The 20116-nt window shown below is 41.1% G+C and overlaps 2 protein-coding genes across 6 annotated transcripts; one reads left to right on the top strand and one right to left on the bottom strand.

Moving 5' to 3' along the window:
• Nucleotides 1–312: 312 nt before the first annotated feature.
• POLG2 (DNA polymerase gamma 2, accessory subunit) lies at nt 313–5823 on the top strand. Its single transcript, XM_040581966.1, has 8 exons — nt 313–790; nt 1021–1147; nt 1297–1402; nt 1756–1929; nt 2920–3060; nt 3899–3979; nt 4599–4699; nt 5622–5823. Exons 1-8 carry the CDS (start codon nt 328–330, stop codon nt 5785–5787), a joined length of 1359 nt encoding a protein of 452 aa, XP_040437900.1. The 5' UTR covers nt 313–327; the 3' UTR covers nt 5788–5823.
• Nucleotides 5824–5863: 40 nt separating this feature from the next.
• MILR1 (mast cell immunoglobulin like receptor 1) lies at nt 5864–12239 on the bottom strand. Of its 5 annotated transcripts, none has more exons than XM_040581970.1 (9): nt 12117–12239; nt 11985–12029; nt 10857–11144; nt 10236–10520; nt 9595–9708; nt 9052–9141; nt 7925–7984; nt 7529–7585; nt 5864–5946 (listed from the first exon to the last, which is right to left on the bottom strand). In XM_040581970.1, the coding sequence occupies exons 1-8, from the start codon at nt 12148–12150 to the stop codon at nt 7536–7538; spliced, it is 966 nt and encodes a 321-aa protein (XP_040437904.1). In that variant the 5' UTR covers nt 12151–12239; the 3' UTR covers nt 5864–5946; nt 7529–7535. The 5 variants fall into 5 exon arrangements, with proteins under 5 accessions (XP_040437904.1, XP_040437902.1, XP_040437901.1 ...); XM_040581968.1 differs by having other exon boundaries at nt 7529–7588; nt 12117–12238; XM_040581967.1 differs by having other exon boundaries at nt 5925–7588.
• Nucleotides 12240–20116: the final 7877 nt, after the last annotated feature.

Below are 20116 nucleotides of genomic sequence, written 5' to 3'. Positions count from 1 at the left end.
ACCGCGCCGCCCCCCCGCTCCCCGCTGGGCGCGGTGTTGCCTCAAGCCCGCTCGGGGGGGGCTGCCCCCTGGAACGCCGCTGCGCGGCTGTGATCTGCCTCCCCCCTCCGCTGTGCCGGGGGCCGCCGCGCCCGAGAGGGAGGCCCGGCGCTGCCACCCGCGGCGGCCCGGCGGCATCTTCCCCGCCGCCGTTGAGGGAACGGGCGAGGGGTGGCGGCCCAGCGCGCACGCGCGGCAGCTGCGCTTCCCGCTCGCGTCTGCCGGGCCGAGCGCCAGCTCCGCCTCCTGCGCGCGGGCCGCGACGCACGCGCAGTGGCCGCCCCCGCCATGCGGGAGGCGGGGAAGATGGCGCTGGGCTGCCGCCAAGGGGGCCGCTGGTGCGGCCGCGTTCTCCTGCGGCCGGCCGAGGGGCTGGGGCCCGGCGTCCCGGCGCGACCCTACGCGGCGGCCGGCGGCCGTGAGGCGGCGAGCGGGGCGGAGCTGCTGGAGGTGTGCCGGCGGCGGCACTTCCTGCGGGGCGGCGCGGAGCCGCAGCCCTGGCGCGCCTACCTGAGCGGCTGTCACCCGGGCTTCGGGCCGCTGGGCGCGGCGCTGCGGGCCAACCTGGCGGCCCAGTGGTGGGACTCGGCGCTGGCCTTCCGGGAGCAGGTGTTCGCGGCCGACGCCCCGCTCCAGGGCCCGCCCGCCGGGCCGGGGCTGCGCCTGCTGCGGCCGGAGGCGCTCGGGGACCGGCAGCCGGGCGGCGCGGCGCTGGGGGCGGCGTGGACGCTCCGCGAGAGCCTGCTGCCCGGTACGTGCCGCCGCGCCTGCGGGAATTACGGGAGCGTGGTCCTGAGCGGGTGCGGCGGGCATCGGGCTGAATCCTGGGCCCCGGGCTGGTCGTACGGCCGGCCCGTGTGTGTTGCCTGGGTTGCATTTGGTAGAATTAAAAAAAAAACAACCCAAAAAACCCCACAAAAACAAAAAACCCAACTAAAATTTTCCTGTGGCTGCTAAAATGAGCCCTTTGCCTTTTGACAGGTGCTTTGGCACAATATGTGAGCTGCTTAGAACTGGTGAACAAGAGGCTGCCTTGTGGCCTTGCTCAGGTTGGAGTATGCTTCCACTCCCTTCCAGAAAGCGAACAACACAGCGAAAACCTTACCAGGTAGAGTAATTAAGCGATTAATCCCCTTTCCTTACTTAAACCAACTGTTTGCATTTGTTTTTCTTTTGGATTATTTTTGAATACAGTCTCTTGCCTTTTCTCTGTTATTTTTGAAGGAGTTAACTTGCTGCCCTTGCTATTGTTTAAAGAATAGGCGAAAGGACCGCGTCTTTGCTTGCGTGGTTTAGTTCTCCCAGAACTGCAGGACAGTGGCTCGATTACTGGTTACGCCAGAGGCTGCAATGGTGGAGAAAGGTAACAGCAGCATTCCCCTGGGAAATCTCAGAGTGGGGGAGCAGACACCCCAACTGGTTTTACAGCGTTGCATTGCTGGCCTGTTCTTGTCACTGAAATACACGCATTTCTTGTGAGAAACCAAAAAACTAACAAAGTTTATGGTGAACCTAAGTAGTTTATAACATGACTTGCAGAAAGGCAAATGCTTTGTGTCTGTAAGTGATTTGAGATCAAAATGCTGTAAAACAACAAAGAGATTGGGACTGTAATTTATAAAAATCTTTTATTGAAAATCAGACTTCAGCTTGCATTGCAGACTTTATTTTGTTCAATACAGTATGCACAGTAGTGATCACCTCTTTTATTTTCAGTTTGCAGTAGGCCCATCTAACTTCAGCAGCACCGACTTTCAGGATGAAGAAGGAAGGAAAGGATTTCATTTACACTACAGCTTTCCTTGGGGGACAGAAACAATAGAAACGTTGAAGAACCTTGGTGATACTGAACTGTTACAGATGTATCCAGGGGATAGTTCAAAATTACTTGTAAGCTTTACTATATTAAAAACTTTTTCTGATGAAGATGATAACGTGTGAGAGAAATGGTTTCTTTGCTGATCCAGTTGCTTAGCGTGCCACTTTTTATTCTTTTGTTGTAAAAGCAGTACAATTGCTACTCTGCAGTCAGACCTTCATTTTCAGAAGCAGGTAAAATAGAGTTTTGGGGTTTTTTTTGCAAGGAGTTCATTCTTTGAAGTTAGAAATGAGCTATATTGACAGGACAGCTGCATAGCCTTTATCTGTATGTGTGAGTAGATGTCAGACAAACGCAGTGTGAACTTTGCATCAACAAGAACCTGTAGATGTTCTTTCTGTAGCTTGTCCAATTCCAGATACATAGATGTATACGTGGATTAATGCATTATAAACGCTGCAAAAGGCTTTATAGAAGTTACCATGCTCAGAAGGGTGAATGGACCAGAGGGAAAATTTTCTGCTGGATATATCGTAGAGGACAAACTTCTAACGTGTGACAGCGTTTGAAAAGTCAGGCTGAACAGATAAAACGAGGGTAACTTGGTATTTTAGCAGTAAATTGCAACCTTCTCCTCATGGCAGGCCTGTCTGCTGTCCTGGTTTTGCAGTTTGTTCCTATACAGAAGGCAGAAGACTGTAATGTTACCTACATGACTGTGGGGGCAGATCCTTGTGGTCTCTAGGAAGTAATCTACAAATCTCCAAAAGAAAATGCAGAATTTAAAGTATTTAAAGTATTTGCTACAGAATGAAATTTATGGTCTGTGAGGCAGGACAAGAAAATAATCGCTTCCTGCTCTTCTGATTTCCCCAGGGTTACACTCTTACCTAGTTACTGTTACACTTCTAAGATTGCTGGTAACTTTTAAATGTGTCTGATTTTATTTGAAGTGTAGTAAGAGTGTTTGAGGGCAGTGCTGCCCCATACATTTAAAGTAAACAAATGGCTTTTTGGGACAGTCTTTGAGGTATCCCTGTGTGGGTTTTTTTTCTCTTCAGGGCCGAGATGGAAGGAAGAATGTTATTCCTCACGTTCTGTCTGTGAGTGGCAACCTGGACCGAGGAGTATTAGCATATCTCTTTGATTCTCTACACCTAGCTGAGAATCCACTAACAAAAAAGAAAAATTCACAGAGAAAGGTAAATTTCTATAGAAGGTGTAAGGAAAGTCTTAAGTACACAAACCCACAGGCAATGTGGTGAATTCAAGCGTGGCAGTATCTCCCTTTTCCACATCACCATGCTCTGTTCCCTTCCCCAGCCAGGGCAGACAGAAGGCTTCTCACTGGTAGCGATAGGCTGGCCGCAAGGACTGCCTCTGCGGTCCTTTTCACTCACATAAGCAATTTTTCTCTCATTCTGAGGTCACATTTTCTGCTTTACCTTCTTTTTCTCTGACAAGTAGGTAGGCTCTTACCATGCAAGTGATGGAGTTAAGAGGAATTGGAATGTAGCTCTTGTGCTGGGAAAGAGGAGTGTTTCTCTTCCAGTAGCATTTGAAGGTGGCTGAGTAGAGTAGGAAAACTGGTTTGCAGGTGGTAGTGGGGCTTTTCCCTGTGGACCATTGTTATTCCCACTTCTACCCTGGTTTTCAAGAGTGCCAGCTTTCAGAAGCACTTGTTAATCGAACAGCTGTTTGGCCTTTAAGAACAGGCACTAGACTGGATGGTAACTGTCTGCTGGGCTGTCTCTGATCACTCTGGCTCCATTAAAAAGGATGGAGCTCTGCTAAAAAAAAAGTCATCTCTTCTCTGGGGCTCAGCCAAAACGGAGTGATTTCTGCCGCACTAACCTATCTGGCACGTGTACTAGTTATATTAAATACAGCTTGCTTCTAATTTAAGGTTTTGTACCATAAGAAAATTTTTGCATGTCTAGAACCTTAATTTCAGTGAAAAAAAATCAGTATTTCCTAGTTCTGTTTAGAATTTCGCACTAAATACATTTAGTAATCTATTGCTTTTTGTAAAATTATTAGGTACTTAAGCTTCATCCTTGTTTAGCACCTCTTAAAGTGGCCTTGGACGTAGGAAAAGGTCCAACAACAGAGCTGAGGCAGGTACGTTGTAAGAAAGTATTTTAATTTTGAGCATTGACTCTCCATGTAACTGTCTGTTACAACTCGGACGCTGTTTATGTCGGGAAAAATCATGCTGCTGTTTTGATTCTTGGAGACTCATGGTTGTAGATGAGTTGTACAGATTTTACGGTGCTTCTGCTGTGCAGCTTGTAAGTCGTAGTCGAAGGAGGACATGCAGACAGCAAGCAGTAGATGTCTTCCTTGTGTTAATACGCTGCTTTCAGTGCTGTTAGTGGAGTTGATACTTGTTCCATGCAAAATTAAGGAAAATATGTAACACAATTCCTATCTGCTTCTTAATCTTTCAGAATTATCTTAATGCACGGGTCACGTCCTCAGAAGGATTTTTAAAGTTTTTATTTAAGTCAGTCATTAAGCCAGTCCCCACAGAAGGGAGGAAACACACCGGCATGTTTTTACATAGAGATGGAGACTTAATTGCCAGGCTGCTTACTACTTTGCGATTATTTCAGCCAGAAAATTAACACCAGCTAGGAATGCTTACACTGCAAATGCTAGAGTTGTAGTGGCTTCTTTGTACAGTATTTCAAACCCTCAAAAACTGTCTTTTAACTTTCATTTTTAAAAATAAACACAGGTTTGTCAAGGATTGTTCAATGAACTGTCAGAAAATAGAATCTCTGTATGGCCGGGTTACCTTGAAACCGTACAGGTATCTCTGGAACAGCTTTATACAAAGTAAGGAGAAACAGTCTTTTGTAAATTAAACTGTGAAGGTGAAAAATGACCTTTGTGGACTAGCGAAAATATGCCTGTTGTCAGTAAGAAGTCACTGAGGGCAGTAACCACATGACTGAAGGCATGCATCCCAGACTATAAACTTGGATTCAATTAGTTTTATTACAAAGAGCAATGTCAGATCATTTTGTAAGTTAAGTGAAGTATAAGCCTTTCACATGTTATTGTTACTTCCCTGGAACTGTGATATGCCCTTTTGAGACTCTCCTATTGAAAATGAAAATAGATTTCTTGAGATGAGTCATAAGCTCATAGAACTGTTTCCTGCCCTCACCCCCATTTTCTGCATCTGGACTGGTTCTGTGTTTCATTTTAAAGTACAATTTCAGATAGCACCCTGTGTCTAGCCTTGAAGTTCTTTCAGGTCTGAAACTGTTAACATTGGCGTTTGTGATGGAATTACTTGTGGAAAAAAAATCTGCTATTCCCTTTGAGGGCTTCATATGTGATTTATTGATCAGGAGTGAATTTTGAACATATCACTGCTCAAATCAATGGATCTTGAGCGTATTGATGAATATTTTTTCCCCGAAAGAAAATAAATACGACTCTTTGTTCATGTGCAGTAGTCTTCAAAGTAAGTCTGGCTATTAAATAACAGAAGAAAGATGTATTCTGCTTCTACAAAAATACTCTTGTATTAGGTCACTAAATAACATTCTTTAAATTGTTTAGTTACTTTAGAACATACAAAGACATGTAATCAGGTAGGCAAGGAAAGGCACAAGAAAACTGGTGTCTTCACACTGGACTTAGTGCAGTTAGCAAAAGTAAGTTTTTATAGCTTGTGATCACTTACACATAACTGAGCTGCATTTTTTGTACACCAAAAGCAGTAACAGGTGCGCTCTCTTCTTTGCAGGTATGATGAGATGAGTGTTCTCTTCATGATCTTGATAACTGACGCCACTTTAGAGAATGGAGTAGTCCAGCTGAGAAGCAGAGACACCACCATGAAGGAAATGATGCACATTTCCAGGCTGAAGGACTTTTTAACTAAGTATGTAACAGCAGCCAAAAATTTGTAAACTTAAATTCACTGAGTAAAAGGAATTTCTTAAACATCTGTGCCTGAACTGTCTTCTATGGTGTCATGGACTCGGTAGTTTCTCTGAAAATGGTTTTGCTAAAACTTGGCCGTACATTTGTTTTCTGTTTGTCTAGACCATCTAGATCTTCCAGGTTACCTTGAAAAGAGGGAAGAGACAAACTTGTCCCTTGTTAGCAGGGACATACTCACTTTCATGTCCTCGGTTTTACTATCTTATTGAAAATACTCCATCCTAGCCCCAAAATTCATCTTTCATCTGTGTATTGCTGACACAACTATGGGCTCTGCTGGAAAATGGTATTTTATATAAAAGATTTCCAAATCTTAAAAGATTTTAATAACATACTGTCTATTTGTAGGAATGTATTTCAATTGTGTGGCCTCTGTTCTTTAACATTTAAGCTATTTAATCTTGCTCTTTATAAACATAAAAAGTTTTAAAACTTAAATAAAAATACATTATCAAGAGTAACAGAGGAAATAGAAGAAATAAATTGAACAGGTTTTGACAAGCATTTTTATGGACAAAAGATGTCTGTACATCGAGAATGGTAGAAAAAGACTAACATGTGATCATATTTATCCAACACCTAAGTGTCAAAATCAGATACAAGAGTTTGCATAGGTAAGAAATTCAGTGATTCTGATCTGTTACTGTCTGTACAGCTTGTTGAGTCACTATATTGAAATGCTTTAAAGTGTATACAATGAGGCATGTGGCCACTGGTAGTCATCAATGTCATGAAACACAAGCACTTGCCTTAAGTTTCTTCTATTAATGTGGTGCTTCTTTAACTTTAAACAGGTTACTTGTAACATAATATTAATTGCTGCATAGTGTAATTATGCTAGATATAACTCAAGGTTAGTATAGTGTGGCTGTGTGACTTACTGAACTCATGGAATTCTGTGTAAGCTAGCTATGGAATGACATTAAAACAACCCAGAAACATCTAAGAAATGGCATATAGCAGGTTGTAGAGTTTGTTTTGGAGTTAACTGTCCCAAAAAATAATTTTAGCTTCCTACCCATATTCTTGAGAGCTAAAGTAACGTTGAACTGTGAAATTGCCATCCTTGCTGCTACATAACAGCAGGTACAGAGACCAAATACAGATCCTCTAGCATGTGCCTAAGAAGACAACACAGTTGGGATGTGTATATGTGTATATATATATTTATTTTTCTTTTCATACTTGACTAAAGCTTTTTGATTATCTTATGTTTGCATACAACCCAGTTTCTACTTCAGGAAACTAGTTAAATATACAGGAACTTGTGTCTGGGTGAAAGCTTTACATAATTTATTCCTTTCTGTTTAGTCATCAGATGCATTTAATGCCAGACTGTATATTGTGTCCAGCAGGATCTTACCCGACAGCGATTGCATTGTTGTATTTCGTTTTGGTTTTTTATGGTGCTGTTTGTTCAATAAGCTGTTGTTTGTCAAATGGGATTGCTATTTGGGTCTGTCTTAATTCCAATTTTTATCTGTTCTTCTTTTTCTTTTAAGTTGAAGTCTTTGGATATTATGACTTGGGCTTTCTGCTTGCTAGTAGAGAAGGAGCTATATTGTCTGTCTACAAAGTAATTAGGTAGGCCAGGAACCTAGTATCTATACATCATCTCTTTCTGTGCATACTTAGTGGTACTTATCACACCCAAGGACTGAAAGATTCTTAAATATGTGATTAAGTTAATCACAAAAGAGATCTTACCTTGTACTCAGTCTCTGAAAATGGCCTTTGAATAGATTGTAGCACATGCCCTCTCTTCTGCTAAAAGCCAGAAAAACATAGTTCGTAATTGTTGGTTTTGGTACAGATACACAACAGAAGAATTAATATTCCATCAACAACTTGGTCACTAATAACATCTTCTACATGGTTTCATAATGAGACTGTTGAATTTCTGGGTCATAGGGTGGTGATGGTTTTTTTATTTGGGGGTTTTGTTTGCTTTTTTCCCCCCCTTGGAAGCATCTCAAAGTTACTTTAACTTCTTCATAGTAAGCAAGTAATTTCAGTATATAATTGGCCTCCCCTCAGCAAAATGCCCCCAAAACATACTTGGGTGCATCAGATGTTCCAACATTTATAGCGTGAGATTTTTACCTTTTCCATCTTCTCTTCTAATAGCAGAAAAATTGATGTATTCTTCTGTTTTAACAGGCTCTGGATTAAAGATGGTGTACAGACGTTAACTCATTACAACAGACTGACCAGATTTATTTTTTTTTAATGATCTTGAAACAAGGCAGTGAGATTCTGTATTGAATATAAACCTACCCTGCTTTTTGTAGCATTTGTGGGCCTTATCAGAGCTGTTGTCACTGTCCTTGCATGCTAGAATGCTGGTTGATATCTGCCATGAGCAGCTGGACAGAGCACTGAGCTAACAGCAGAGCAGCTAGAATTCTGCCCGTCTAGTACATGAACAGGAAGGCGGATTTGTTTGGAGAGTATTGTTCCCTTCTTGCTATTTAGAAATGGGAAATGTAATACCTTTGCTATTGGTTTGTTTTGGGGGTTTCTTTTTCCCTGGAAAATACTGACATTCATGTATTAGGCAAACACAGAAAACTACAAATTAACAGCATCATGGCTTTCGTGTCATGTCTTAATTATTGTGTATTTTCTGCAACTGAAGCAGTGTAATGTCTTAACATTGGTCAGTTGCTTTGTTGTTTAGCATTACTTCATAATTTCAGTTTGAACTGACTTTAAGTCTTGTCAAAGTTAAGAAACATGGAATAAAGAACTACTGTGTACAGAACAATTTTGAACAGAATGGAGGGGTATGTAAATTTTATTTTGCTACAACTTGGTTATAGCCTACTTCTGTCTCTTATTAAATGGACATTGCACCTCTGGTCTACTAACGGTCTTTTAGTTTTCTCTTCCTCTGTAATGGCTATTTAAGTCTCCGTGAGTTGCCAAATGCAGTTCTTCATTTTACTTGTGTTTACAGTAGATTTTTGTACAGAACTTCAGTTCATTTAACCAGTTGCGGTTTTGGATGCATGGCTGACAAGTAATGCCAAATATGGATCCCGAAGCATTTCAGCTAATGGTCAGTAGGAGTACTAGCTCATGTACTGTGTGGTAGTAATGTCCTCTTTGCTGCTTTTGCAGTACCTGAAGACATTTGCTCATACTATCTACAAATAGTATAATAGCATTCTTCAGCCCAACTCCCACAAGTAAGCTTTGTGACTGTGCAGGAAGTAAGGTGAACTCACCAATCTCTGCATATATGACATAGTCTTCAGACTCTTCTGCATTTATTGTTGAAGTAAAGCCAGTTGAGGACATAGTAGACTTAAATTTTTCTGCAAATTATAAAAGAAAAACAAACACATGCCTATATACATGTATCAGGTTTTCTTAGAGGGAAATAAACAGCTCCATGATATTTTTTGAATACTTGGAGATCTCACATAATGTTATTTTCATGATAAAAATTACTCCTTAACCAAAGGCATTTTTCATAGAATTTTCTGTCTTTACTAAGAACAATGAGGTTCAATTCTTCCCAACATCTATGTCTATTAAATAAGATGTTGCTCTGCTTACCCCATCCCAGACCTGCCTTCTAAAACATTGACAAGGCAAAACCTCTGAGCTATGTCTTAAGTTACCTGTGCTGGTTAAGAGGAGACTTGACAACATCCTAAGATACTAAGAGCATAACTCAACTCGTAATGTGACATTTACACAGTAAAATGTATTGACAACATAAATTAGCATCTCTGGGAAATGAAACAGACATTCAAGGAACTCACTCGCTTTATATGAAGGAATTATGAAAAATGGAATTGCCAGAGCAAATCCTATTACACATAGTAGCAGGATTAGCCCAAGAGAAATGATCAAGGGCTGAGAATGGCTTCTCTCTTCTGGAAAAAAACAAAACAAACAAACAACAGGTGTTTATGCCATGAACTGTTGTTTCATATAGTAAGTATTGTCTGTAAATTAAAAACAAGACTGATTTTCTTTCAGCTTTTGGATTAACTGTGATTAACATAGCTACTCAGGAGAGTCCTAAGTGCACACTGCTGCAGCAGCAAGAAGGGAGCTTGCTGGTGCCTGTAGATTCTCTCATTCACAGGACTAGATGGAAAAATGAAACGAGATTCTTCTTAGGGTGGAGCCAGGTGGACCAAGGGTCTCTTGCAACAGTGAATCTTTCACAGTCGTCCTTCATGGTCACTTCAACGTCTTCTATTATCTAGGCTGCCTGGACTTCTATCTTTTTGCATTGGTTTTAAAAATTAAAATTTTTTTTTATTTAAAAAAAATTTATATTTTAAACATTACATTGCAGGAACAAAATTCTGGCAAAAAAACCTTGTGCTGTTACAACACTGAAATTTGTGTTGTCTGTTTATCTACAGTGGTAAACTGTTTCATGCATGCATACCTGCTAATGTAAAGTTGAAACCGTTGCTGTATTTTGTATTATTGTGAACACTATTTTCAGCTCTGCATTTATAGGGTCCAAAGTCACTAGAGGAATTGATAAATAGAAAAATCACAGCTGCTTCCTTCTTCTGCATCTTCACTGGGGGAGAGATGCTTTGCCTTCCTCTGAAGAATATGTATGTGATAGGAAGAGAGCCGTTCTCTGAGAGACAAGACAGGGTCACATTCTGGCCTTTCTTTGCTTGAGCGGTGGGTGAGCTCAGCATGGGTTTGGAAACTGGCTCTGTAAAAAAGAAAACTGAAAAGACTGCATCACTGAGTACAGGACAAGCTCCAAAGCAAGACTCAGAGTTAAGCGTCAGCGTCAGCAAATGAAATGGGCATCAAGGGTGGAGGGCTCAATGAGAGCTAGGTCAGAATAGCACTGATAACTCCTAAGGTAGTAATAGCTGTTTGCGGTAAAGTTCAGCTCCGCAATCAAGGCAGGTCCATGCTGCAGCCCAAGACAGTACCTGCTGCTAACGAAACCCTGATTCCTGCTGCTGCGGATAGTCTGTATCAGACATGGCTATGTGCCCCTAAAATAAAATGTGCTGAGAAGGTATACAGCAACACATACCTAGAAGGGTGAAGTTGAGACTGTTGCTGTATTTCCCACCACTGGAGATGTTATTCTCAGCTTTGCATTTGTATTCACCCACATCATTGGCAGAGTTGATAGTCAAGTTAAACAAACTGGGAGTCAAGTCTGGCCTATTTAAAGTGGATACCTTCTGATTGTGTTTAAACAATGTGTATCTGACAGGTGGAGATCCGGAGTCTGAGTGGCAGGAGAGGGTCACGTTCTGGTTCCTCACTATGTTCAAAGTCCCGTGAACAGGTATGAGCCTGGGATTAGATATCATCTCTGAAAAGAAGAAACTTCTGAGTGAGTTTGCCGCACCCATCATTCAAGAAACTCTCAGATTTTCCCCAAAATATGTTGAGGACCAAGCTATATTTATTTCTGTTGAAATAGAGAATTATATTTTTTCTACCTCTGGTAGCAGCCAACACAACTTTGTATTTTTCAAAATCAGTATGCAGCTTCAAATACTTGATGAAAAATGTATGTCTTTATGCAAAAGAGATTGTAAACACACAAAGCCAACAGATGTATCCAGGTGAACCAACAAAAATACTTTTGAACTACAGCAGCAATGAAAATAATAGAAGTGTAAAAGATAAATACAAATATTGCGGGATGTTAATTCTAGGAGAAAGTAGCCTGATATGCTAGTTGAGAAGTAGCATGTCAGCCTGAAACTGAAAACAGTATTTTATTTGTGGCTGTATGTAAACCAGCAGAATTAACCTTGTGTAAGTAGATTGAACTTTTGAATAGTAGCAGTAGGAGCCTTGACAGTCTATTAAATTAGTTTGCTTTTATGATATTATAGAAATAAATTTGTTATAAAAACTTGTAGTCTATTTTAGTAGAAAATTATAATAAACTGCTTATGACTAAGATAAATTTTAAAACTTTGGGGGGGGGGAAATATCTTTTAACAACAAATCAGTTTTGACTGTACATACAAGTCAGCAGAGATAGTTACCTTTATAGAAATTTGTAAACTGCCTGACTGCACGAACAGGGGCGAAAGATTTAAATTTACGTTAAGGCCTTGGACATTTTTCAATCCCTCCCCATTTTTTTTTGTTAACAGTCAATTTCAGCACAACCCCAAAACAAAAAAAGAGAACCCACCTTTGCTATTTGCAGTAGTTTTCTGAATCTGCTGGGACATTTGAACTAAGAGAAGAAAAGAAAGCTTTCAGACGAGAAACAATGGTTCCTGTTTAGAAAGATCTGTAATATTTAAGGATGTCCTTGGCTTACGGTAGGAAAACAGCAGAATTGTGAGAAAAACCATGTTCTTGATACTGAGCAAGACAGCTGGTGCTGTTACACTAATGAGATCTTCAAGGCGTGCCTCTAGGGGTTGAGGAAGTCCTGAATACGGAAACAGTGTTGATATTTACTGATGTTTATGTAAAGACTTTTGTCATATTCAACTTGAATTTAGCCTATGGCAGAGTGAGTAGTGGACAGAAGAAAAAGCTGGGGAGTGAGGAACAGCAGTCTGGGATATAAATAAATGTTACATGGAGTTGTTCTAAGACATAGCTGACATAATCAGTTTTCCATGTGAGAGCTGTGTGGTAGAACCGTGTTGCCATGTGGTATACAACACTATATATAATTTTTCCAGCATTGTTCTCATAAGGGAATGAGGTTGCTGATTGACATCAAACATCCACACATGTGCTAGAGAGAATGCATATGGTTGGGAGCACATGGTACTGGGGGTTTTTTTAACAGCAATATGCTTCCAAAAAAAAGTAAAAAAAAAAGTATCAAATCTATAGAATTTTAAAGATGCTAATAAATATTTATAGCTAGCCAGCTTGTTAGGGAAATATTTTGGTCAAACTTCAAATATTAAGCTGTGAGGAAGTGAGATCTTGTACTAGAAGCCACAAATCTCATCACTAACTTGAGTTCAACATCATTGTAGAAACAAACGTGAAGAGCTAGTCAGTGATCCAAAGCTACATGATTAGTTACAGCAAGCAGATGTTCTTCACTTGTCATACCCTGGGCAAAGGAAATATATAATCTTTAGCTATATGCAGGCAATGCCTTCTGAAGAACTCTAGGTAGGCCCTGTTGCATGTGAAGAAGTAACTACTTCTAGAGAATGCCTTAGAAGTGTTATTGTAATACTTGTCTTATTTGTCTCCAGTTTCTGAAGGTAACAATACAAGGCCCCGCAGTCTGTCCTCTTCTCCTGCACAATACAAAACACCTCCCGAAGCCTGGTCTGTTGCAGCATTGCAAAGTTTCAGAATCTTGAGTGTAACTTCCTCTTTGTTTTCTTTTTTCGTTCAATTTCTTTTAAGATAACCTCCACCCTCCCCTCGCAAATGCTGACAACCACCAGAGTGGAGTATTTTTGTGCAGCTGGCAGGAAGCGTGTGTAAAGACGCAGCTGCCAGGAGAAGAACTGGGAGCGTTTGTGCCCTTTCCTGTTGGGTAAGCCTATTCTTTGTCAGAAAACCACAAAAAACATCCTTCGGGCGCTCGCAGGCAGGTGGCGAAGGAACAGCGGCCCGCCCGCCCGGCCGCCCTGTCAGGAGGAGGGAGGAGCCGTTGGGGCTGGGGCGCCAAGGCCGCGCGCCGGGCCGCGCTCCGCCGGTGGCGGACGGTGAGGGGCAGGGGCGGCCCGGCCTCCCCCTGAGGCGCGGGGGGGGAGGGCGGTGGGCAGCTGATGGCGGGCAGCGGAGAGTGCGTGAGCCGTTGGGCCGCCGGCCTCTCCCTCCCGCTCTGTAAAGCCACAGAGGGGCTTGGCTGCCCTGGCTCGTTAGGAACGGAATGCTTGACTTTTCCTTAGAAGTGGATTCATTTTGTGTGTGGGTAATGGCGAATAGTTATTGAAACCTGTGAATTTGTCCATATATATCTATATGTATTTATTTATTTTAAAGGTCAGTTGTCACCAAGCTTCAGTGTGCATGCATGCAAGGAGTTTGCACGGTTCCCTCTGGATGTGCGGTGTGGGTGTCCAGGGGGGAAAAGTGCTGGCTCAAAGCAGTAGTTTGTGTTTGGGACGTGAGGAGAGCTCCATGGTTCCCTCAGGATGCATGGTGTGGGTGTCCAGGGGATGGTTCCCTCAGGATGCATGGTGTGGGTGTCCAGGGGATGGTTCCCTCAGGATGCATGGTGTGGGTGTCCAGGGGATGGTTCCCTCAGGATGCATGGTGTGGGTGTCCAGGGGGGAAAAGCGCAGGCTAAAGCAGCAGTTCGTGTCTGGGACGTGAGGAGAGCTCCCCGAGAGCTCTTTGTGCCTTTCCTGGCTGGTTTGAGCTCTGCCAGGCAGCCCTGCGCTTGCTCTGGCTTGGGTGGAGGTCCTATAGTTCAGTGCATCTGTGTCCTCAATGTTTGTTTTGGTTTTGTTTTCCTTGACATTTGAGTTTAGAGTCTGAAATTGGAGGGAATATGTTTTCTTTGACTAGTCCTATCCATCTCAACTATACATGTAGGATTATGAGGAAGAACTATGTTTCATTTAACTGTCCAATACTTTGGCCTGGCTGTTTCATCTGCTCAAACATCCATTTACTTTCCAACTTTTATAATTGCTTTGCAGAGCACTGGTAGAGACACTTCCTCTGTAAAAAGATTTTTGAACTGTTATGGTGGGATTTGGTAGCTGAGGCTTACTGTTGGTCTATATAAAAGCCAGAATGCAATTGCTAGCTTGCCGCTAGCAGAGTAATAACATGTATTGGTTAGAAAATGAGACTTCAGATGAAGCTTGTAATGTAAGTGATTAAGCTGGGTTGAATGAAAGAAGCTTCCCGAAAAATTTACTTGATTATTCAGTCCTATAGGGCAAGGAAGGGCTGGATATACTAGAATTCTGTTAAAGCATAATCCAACAGGCTCTGTGTACTCATGGAGCTGTGTATGCCAACGATGCATTATTATACTGGAGCAGTACTCTTGGAATAATGCTTTTAATTTCTGCTGGGTTATGTGGATGTAGTTGCGATGAGTATTCAACAGATCTGAAGATGGATAGTATCTTTATGGCAGCTTTATAAAAGGCTTTAAGGCAGTATTTTTCTACCACATGGATTGGAAATGGCCCAAAATTAAGAGAATAAGCTTCATTAAATCCTGTAGTGTTACTCTGAGACAAAACGTTACTGTCTTATTTTGCCCTTCAGCAAGGAGAATGGCATTCATATGGTCCATATGGCATCCAGTTTGCTGTATTGTCAATGTGAAATGGGAAAAAGGCAAAATTAGCCTTTGGCGTTACCTTTCGGTGAGTTTTTGAATACTGACTTTAACTTTGAATACTAACTAGCTTATTGGTCCCTTGAAGAGTGTCCCGGATAGTAGTAAATGAAGTTTACTTCCATGTTGGTGTTTTTTCTTGCAGAGTTGGCTGTTGACTTCAGACTAACATGATGTTGATTTGTTAGGCATACATACATAGAGTTTTGTAGCATCAGTAAGATACTGTGCCAGCTTGAGTTTTCTTTTTATTAGATGTACAAATTTCCTACCTGAAATCAATGTGGTTGTATGCATAAGAGCTAAATAATTTTAACAAAGAATAATGAACAGAAATAATCCAGCCAAAACAAGTAAGCTAAGAAGTCTGAAAGGGAGATGCTTATCACTTGGTGCTGTGACATCATTCTGCCTCAGGCAAGCAGGTGGAAGAGAGTAAAAGCCAAACAGCATTCATTCACAAGGTCAATTCTTTGGATGGAAATCGTGTGAGATAGCATTCTGTAGTAAGGCTGTGAAGGCTTCACACTGCATCCGTCTTATCTTAGGCTTCCAGGGAAATGTGCATGTTTCAGCAGAATTTTAAAAGTTATTTCCAGTCCTGGTTTCTTGTCCTGAGAGGTCCTCCGTTCTGGAAGAGCATCTGCTATAGTAGATGTCTGCAGAAGGTTTGCTAGAAATCACCATATACTGACAGTTTTGTCTGGTGATGAATTAAGTTAAGCGCTTCTGTTTTGTCTGCAAAAAGGTTTTACTGATATAGCTAGATCATCAAGGAATACTGTATTTTTACACTCCTACTCAAAATGGCTGTGGTGGAAAGTCTGCTGTTTATTTTAACTACTTAGTATTTGATGGTGAGAAAACTGTTTCTCTAGAGGACAAGTGAGAATAGAAGAGGAAGTGATCTCTTCTATATGCATGTTTAAGATATCATTACATTTCTTGCAGTGATCCTCAGGTTCTGAATAAGGCTGTTCATGTAGCGAATGGTTTTAAATTAACTGCAGATTGCAAGGGACATGTCAACAGGAGGCACTAACTTTTGGGTAACCAATTTAATTAACCTAGCATCTCCCAAATCCCCCAGAGATGAGTATTTTAGAATTATATGTCTTCCCTCTGAATCTTCTCCCCCTACCCCCCAAAAAAGAACAAAGAAAGAAAAAATTTTGGTGAGACACTGAAAACTAGGGTTACTAATACATTTGTCTTGGGGTAAATTCTGGCATCACTGTCTGAAAAACATTCACGGCAAATAGGTTCAGGAATTGCTATAAGAATAGTATAGGTTGGAAAATACACAGTATGCTCTTACTGGCCTTCTTTACAAAGTCATAGATGTAATTTTAACTTTTTTCTGCTTCCTAACCTCTGGCAAAAATTAAGTTTTTAAACAACTTTGACTACTTAACAGACTGAATGAAAAAAGTGTTAAAAAACCCATACACCTATCAGGACTGGGTCTGTTTTTCAGCCCTTTTCAAACTTCTCTTTGTGTACTCTGAGGAATATCTATGCCTTCGTGCATCCTAACCAGAAGTTATATGGTAGCAGCTATGGCTGTGTGTAGATACCTGCTGCAGATCAGAAAGCAGATAAATTCTTCCTCTTGGTTTGTGTAAAGTCTGCTGAAAGATTTTCTGTCAACTTGGATCAGCTTTTTGAGTGACTACCAACTGAATTTTACTTATGAAACTGATGTAGAATAATGCTTGGAGGGTCATCAAGCAATACAAAAACAATGGGAATGTACAGAGACGGAAAAATATTTCCAGAATTAATTCCCTCTCCAGCCAGAAGGTTTTGACCTTTTCTCTGGCACTGTCCATGAATATTATTTCAGAGCTTGAGGCTATTTTTCTGCTGCATCCAGAAATTCTGGATGTTAAGCAAAACAAGTGCATATTCTGGTATGTTGCCAGATAAGCACACTGTGTGATAGTAACACAGCCTGTGACCTCTGTTTCTAAACTGAGGAACCTGTTAACCCGGTAGAGGACAGCGGTTAAAAATGTCCTCAAAGATGTAGAATCAGTCACTTATGTGCACTACTGGAACGGATAAAAGTTTGAAGTGGTATTAGAGACCACGTTCATAATGTAAACCAATGAACAGATTTCACACCTCCAAAAGAAGGAATTTCTAGGATATGTGGAAGTGTGTGCTGCATGAAATACAAGTCAAGACTTCATATTCCTAGTGTTCTTTTCAATGTTGTACCATCAGTAAGGAAGCATAAAGCCGAATAGTAATGATTAGCTCGTGTTGTATTCAAAAGAAAAATTGAAGTGGAAAAGCCTCAGTGATATTCTCTCATTATCAGCTTCCTGGTTCCTTCAGTTACTTTTCCAGATCTACTTTGTGTTGCCATTTGGAGGAGGTGTTGGATATCAGTGATCATAGGGTTTAATTGTGAAAGAGAAGTGAGGGAACCGCAGCGTGCTTTGCTGCAGTGGGCATCTCCCAGTAGATGGTGCCATTGTGAAACGCAATTTATTCTGAGACGCACAAACTTTCAGCAATCTAGAATTTCTGTAAACTGTAGGATTTCTAGACTTCCGAAAAACCCCCCATGTTCATTTCTTTAATGTCCTTCGTAAATATTCAAATCTAGGGATAAAATTAATGTTTTATTCTTCTCTAGGGAGGTGTAAAGAGGCACTTCTAAAATAAAGACAAATTATGTGGATCTTCCACGTTCAAGAGAAGACAATATACCCTGAAAATATATGCAGAAAAAACTCAGTTCATTCCAGTTCATCCAGGTTTTGTCTAGACTTGTGAAAATAGCAGCATTTATTAGAATTCTGTTATCTATGAGTGTACTGAAACAGGAAGTGATAATTAAGCAAATTTAGTTCACAGTTGTAAGGAACCAAAATGATTAAAAGATTATACGCATCAGGGATTGGGGGATTAGAAATAAGAGCTGCTTTTCTATTCTTGGTTGAGTTACTGGAAAGCTTGTGTTGACTTTGGTATAGGTGGACACAGATGTCTGAATTTCTATAAATTTTTAAATAAAATTTAGGAAATCCCAAACATTTGTAGATACACCTCTACAGCAGTTAACCATTTTTAAAGTGAGTGAATTTATACAAGAAATTATTTGGAGCCTCCATAATCAGGGACAAGAACCGATGACCCCAGAATGTTGTGTTGAGAGAAATGTTTTGTCAGTAAATCAGTGAGGTAGAACCTGAAGGCAACACATGTAAAGACTTAATCTTTTTTGAAGAAAGTGAAACTCCTATCAGGAATGGGCATTTGAGACCAGGATACAAAGTTTAGGGCCCCAGAAGATTCGCTGGAATCGGCATGTGCTCTGTGATGAAGAAAGATGTTAGTTCTAAAGGTGGGCACTGTGGTGTGCTCTTTACTGTCGTGCTAGCCAGCCAGAGAGCAAATGGAAACAAACAGCTGAAATGTGAACTCCTAGCTTCCTTTCCTGTCATAAGGGACTAGCTGAAAACATTGTATTTGTAGAGGCAAAAAAAAGCTTATTCATCATTTTGCCCTTAGTTAGGAAGACAGGCTTTGCCTCTGAATTAGGCAAAGTTCTGTTTGGGTGACAGAGCTGATGTTTTTTAGGAAATGTAAACAAGTAAAAGGGGATCCAGACAGTAGAAACAGGGATCATGAATTCCCAGATGAATGCAGCTTTAATGTTTAAGGGTTCGATTTGTTGGGCAGTAGATTAAATGTAATGATTCTCATAGGTTTCAAAGGGCATTGCGTCAGATTATAAAGATTATTCTGTCTGCTTCAGGTGTGTTGCATTTTTTGAGGGCAATCCTATTTTTCCCACAAATATGACAGGGACACAATAGAGTTCTTTATATGGTGTATATTAGAATAACTTTGATTTTACGTACTTCAGAAAAACGTATCTTGAGAGATTACAGTAATATGGCTGTTAGGAAAATATGCAGCTGTATTGCTGGCACAGGTACTTTTAAATTGTTTAAGTCAATCTGATTTCCAGTTTATCAATGGAAGATGGTCTCAAGCCATTCTTTTGCATTTGAAATGCTTTTCTTCCAAGTTTCATGACATTTTGGCTTAAATTCCTGCAGCTGAATTTACTTCTTGTGTTTTGGTCAATACCAGCCAGATTTTCTTCTTCAGGGCAACGTTGAGGGCTAATCAAGAATATGACACACTAATCAGCCTGTGAGATCTTACGGAACATACTTCACTTGGGAGTGACATCTCACAACAGCCTCAGGTACCATTGGCACCATTAAACCTTACTCTTGACCTAGTTTGTCCTCAGAGGTGGCCTTTTCACCTCAGTCTGAAACTGGCCTGGTTCTGAACATTGGTTCACTTTGAAAGATACTGGCCTCCACTCGCTTTCCCCTTCCCTCACTATGACTAAGGAGAGCCTTTGTCCCCCGTGGAAAACACTGGTGTGGTTTTGCTGAGATTTGTATGTCCTGTTGAATTCTTTCATGGGGAAATGGGGAAGGGAGAAATCTCCTTCCTTCCTTTTTTTTTGTTACCAATGGCAAAAGTTGATCTACCTTTGTTCTCCACCTGCCATGTCTCCTCCTCCTCTTTTCCTTTACCTGCTCTGGAGACCATTGTTGGCAACCAGCCAAACCATCAGGCTTTTGTTGTTGGTGTGTTTCAAACAGACTGGATTAAGGAGAACAAATGCTATTGCTAGTTAACCAGCTTACTTTTAGTCATTAATTGCTGTGACTATTGTGTCGTTCTGTACTGCCTCCCTGCAAAACAGCTAGATAGGTGCTTGTTGATATTGCTGATACATTGTTAAACAGATGAGCATTTCCCTCCTGTTTCCTTTTGTGAAATACCACGCTTCTGTGTGTAATGCAACCATTAAAGTACACTTACAGTTCTAAAGTATTGTTTTATTGGGGAAAAAACAGTTTTCATTGAACTCAGGAGAAAAAAAAGGGTTTTCCTACAAACAGGGAAGCTTATGAGAACTGTATGTCTCATTTATAGACTTCTGTGAATGTATTTAGTATTGTTTTAAGCAGTGTTTTAACAAGCCTGGA

This window comes from Falco naumanni, chromosome 1 (assembly GCF_017639655.2).
Source record: "Falco naumanni isolate bFalNau1 chromosome 1, bFalNau1.pat, whole genome shotgun sequence".
NCBI classification, from domain to species: Eukaryota; Metazoa; Chordata; class Aves; order Falconiformes; family Falconidae; genus Falco; species Falco naumanni.
This window is presented reverse-complemented; position numbering and strand designations above follow the sequence as displayed.

What these genes read in the sequence shown, in the direction of transcription:
- MILR1 (XM_040581967.1), bottom strand. Translation starts at nt 12,150, where the DNA reads ATGGTTTTTCTCACAATTCTGCTGTTTTCCTACC. An exon ending in AATTCTGCTGTTTTCCTACC is followed by an intron (nt 12,030 to 12,116) that starts GTAAGCCAAGGA and finishes TTCTTCTCTTAG; the next exon opens with TTCAAATGTCCCAGCAGATT. An exon ending in TCTCAACTTCACCCTTCTAG is followed by an intron (nt 10,521 to 10,856) that starts GTATGTGTTGCT and finishes TCTTTTTTACAG; the next exon opens with AGCCAGTTTCCAAACCCATG.
- POLG2 (XM_040581966.1), top strand. Translation starts at nt 328, where the DNA reads ATGCGGGAGGCGGGGAAGATGGCGCTGGGCTGCCGCCAAGGGGGCCGC. An exon ending in AGAAAAATTCACAGAGAAAG is followed by an intron (nt 3,061 to 3,898) that starts GTAAATTTCTAT and finishes TAAAATTATTAG; the next exon opens with GTACTTAAGCTTCATCCTTG. An exon ending in CTGGAACAGCTTTATACAAA is followed by an intron (nt 4,700 to 5,621) that starts GTAAGGAGAAAC and finishes TCTTCTTTGCAG; the next exon opens with GTATGATGAGATGAGTGTTC.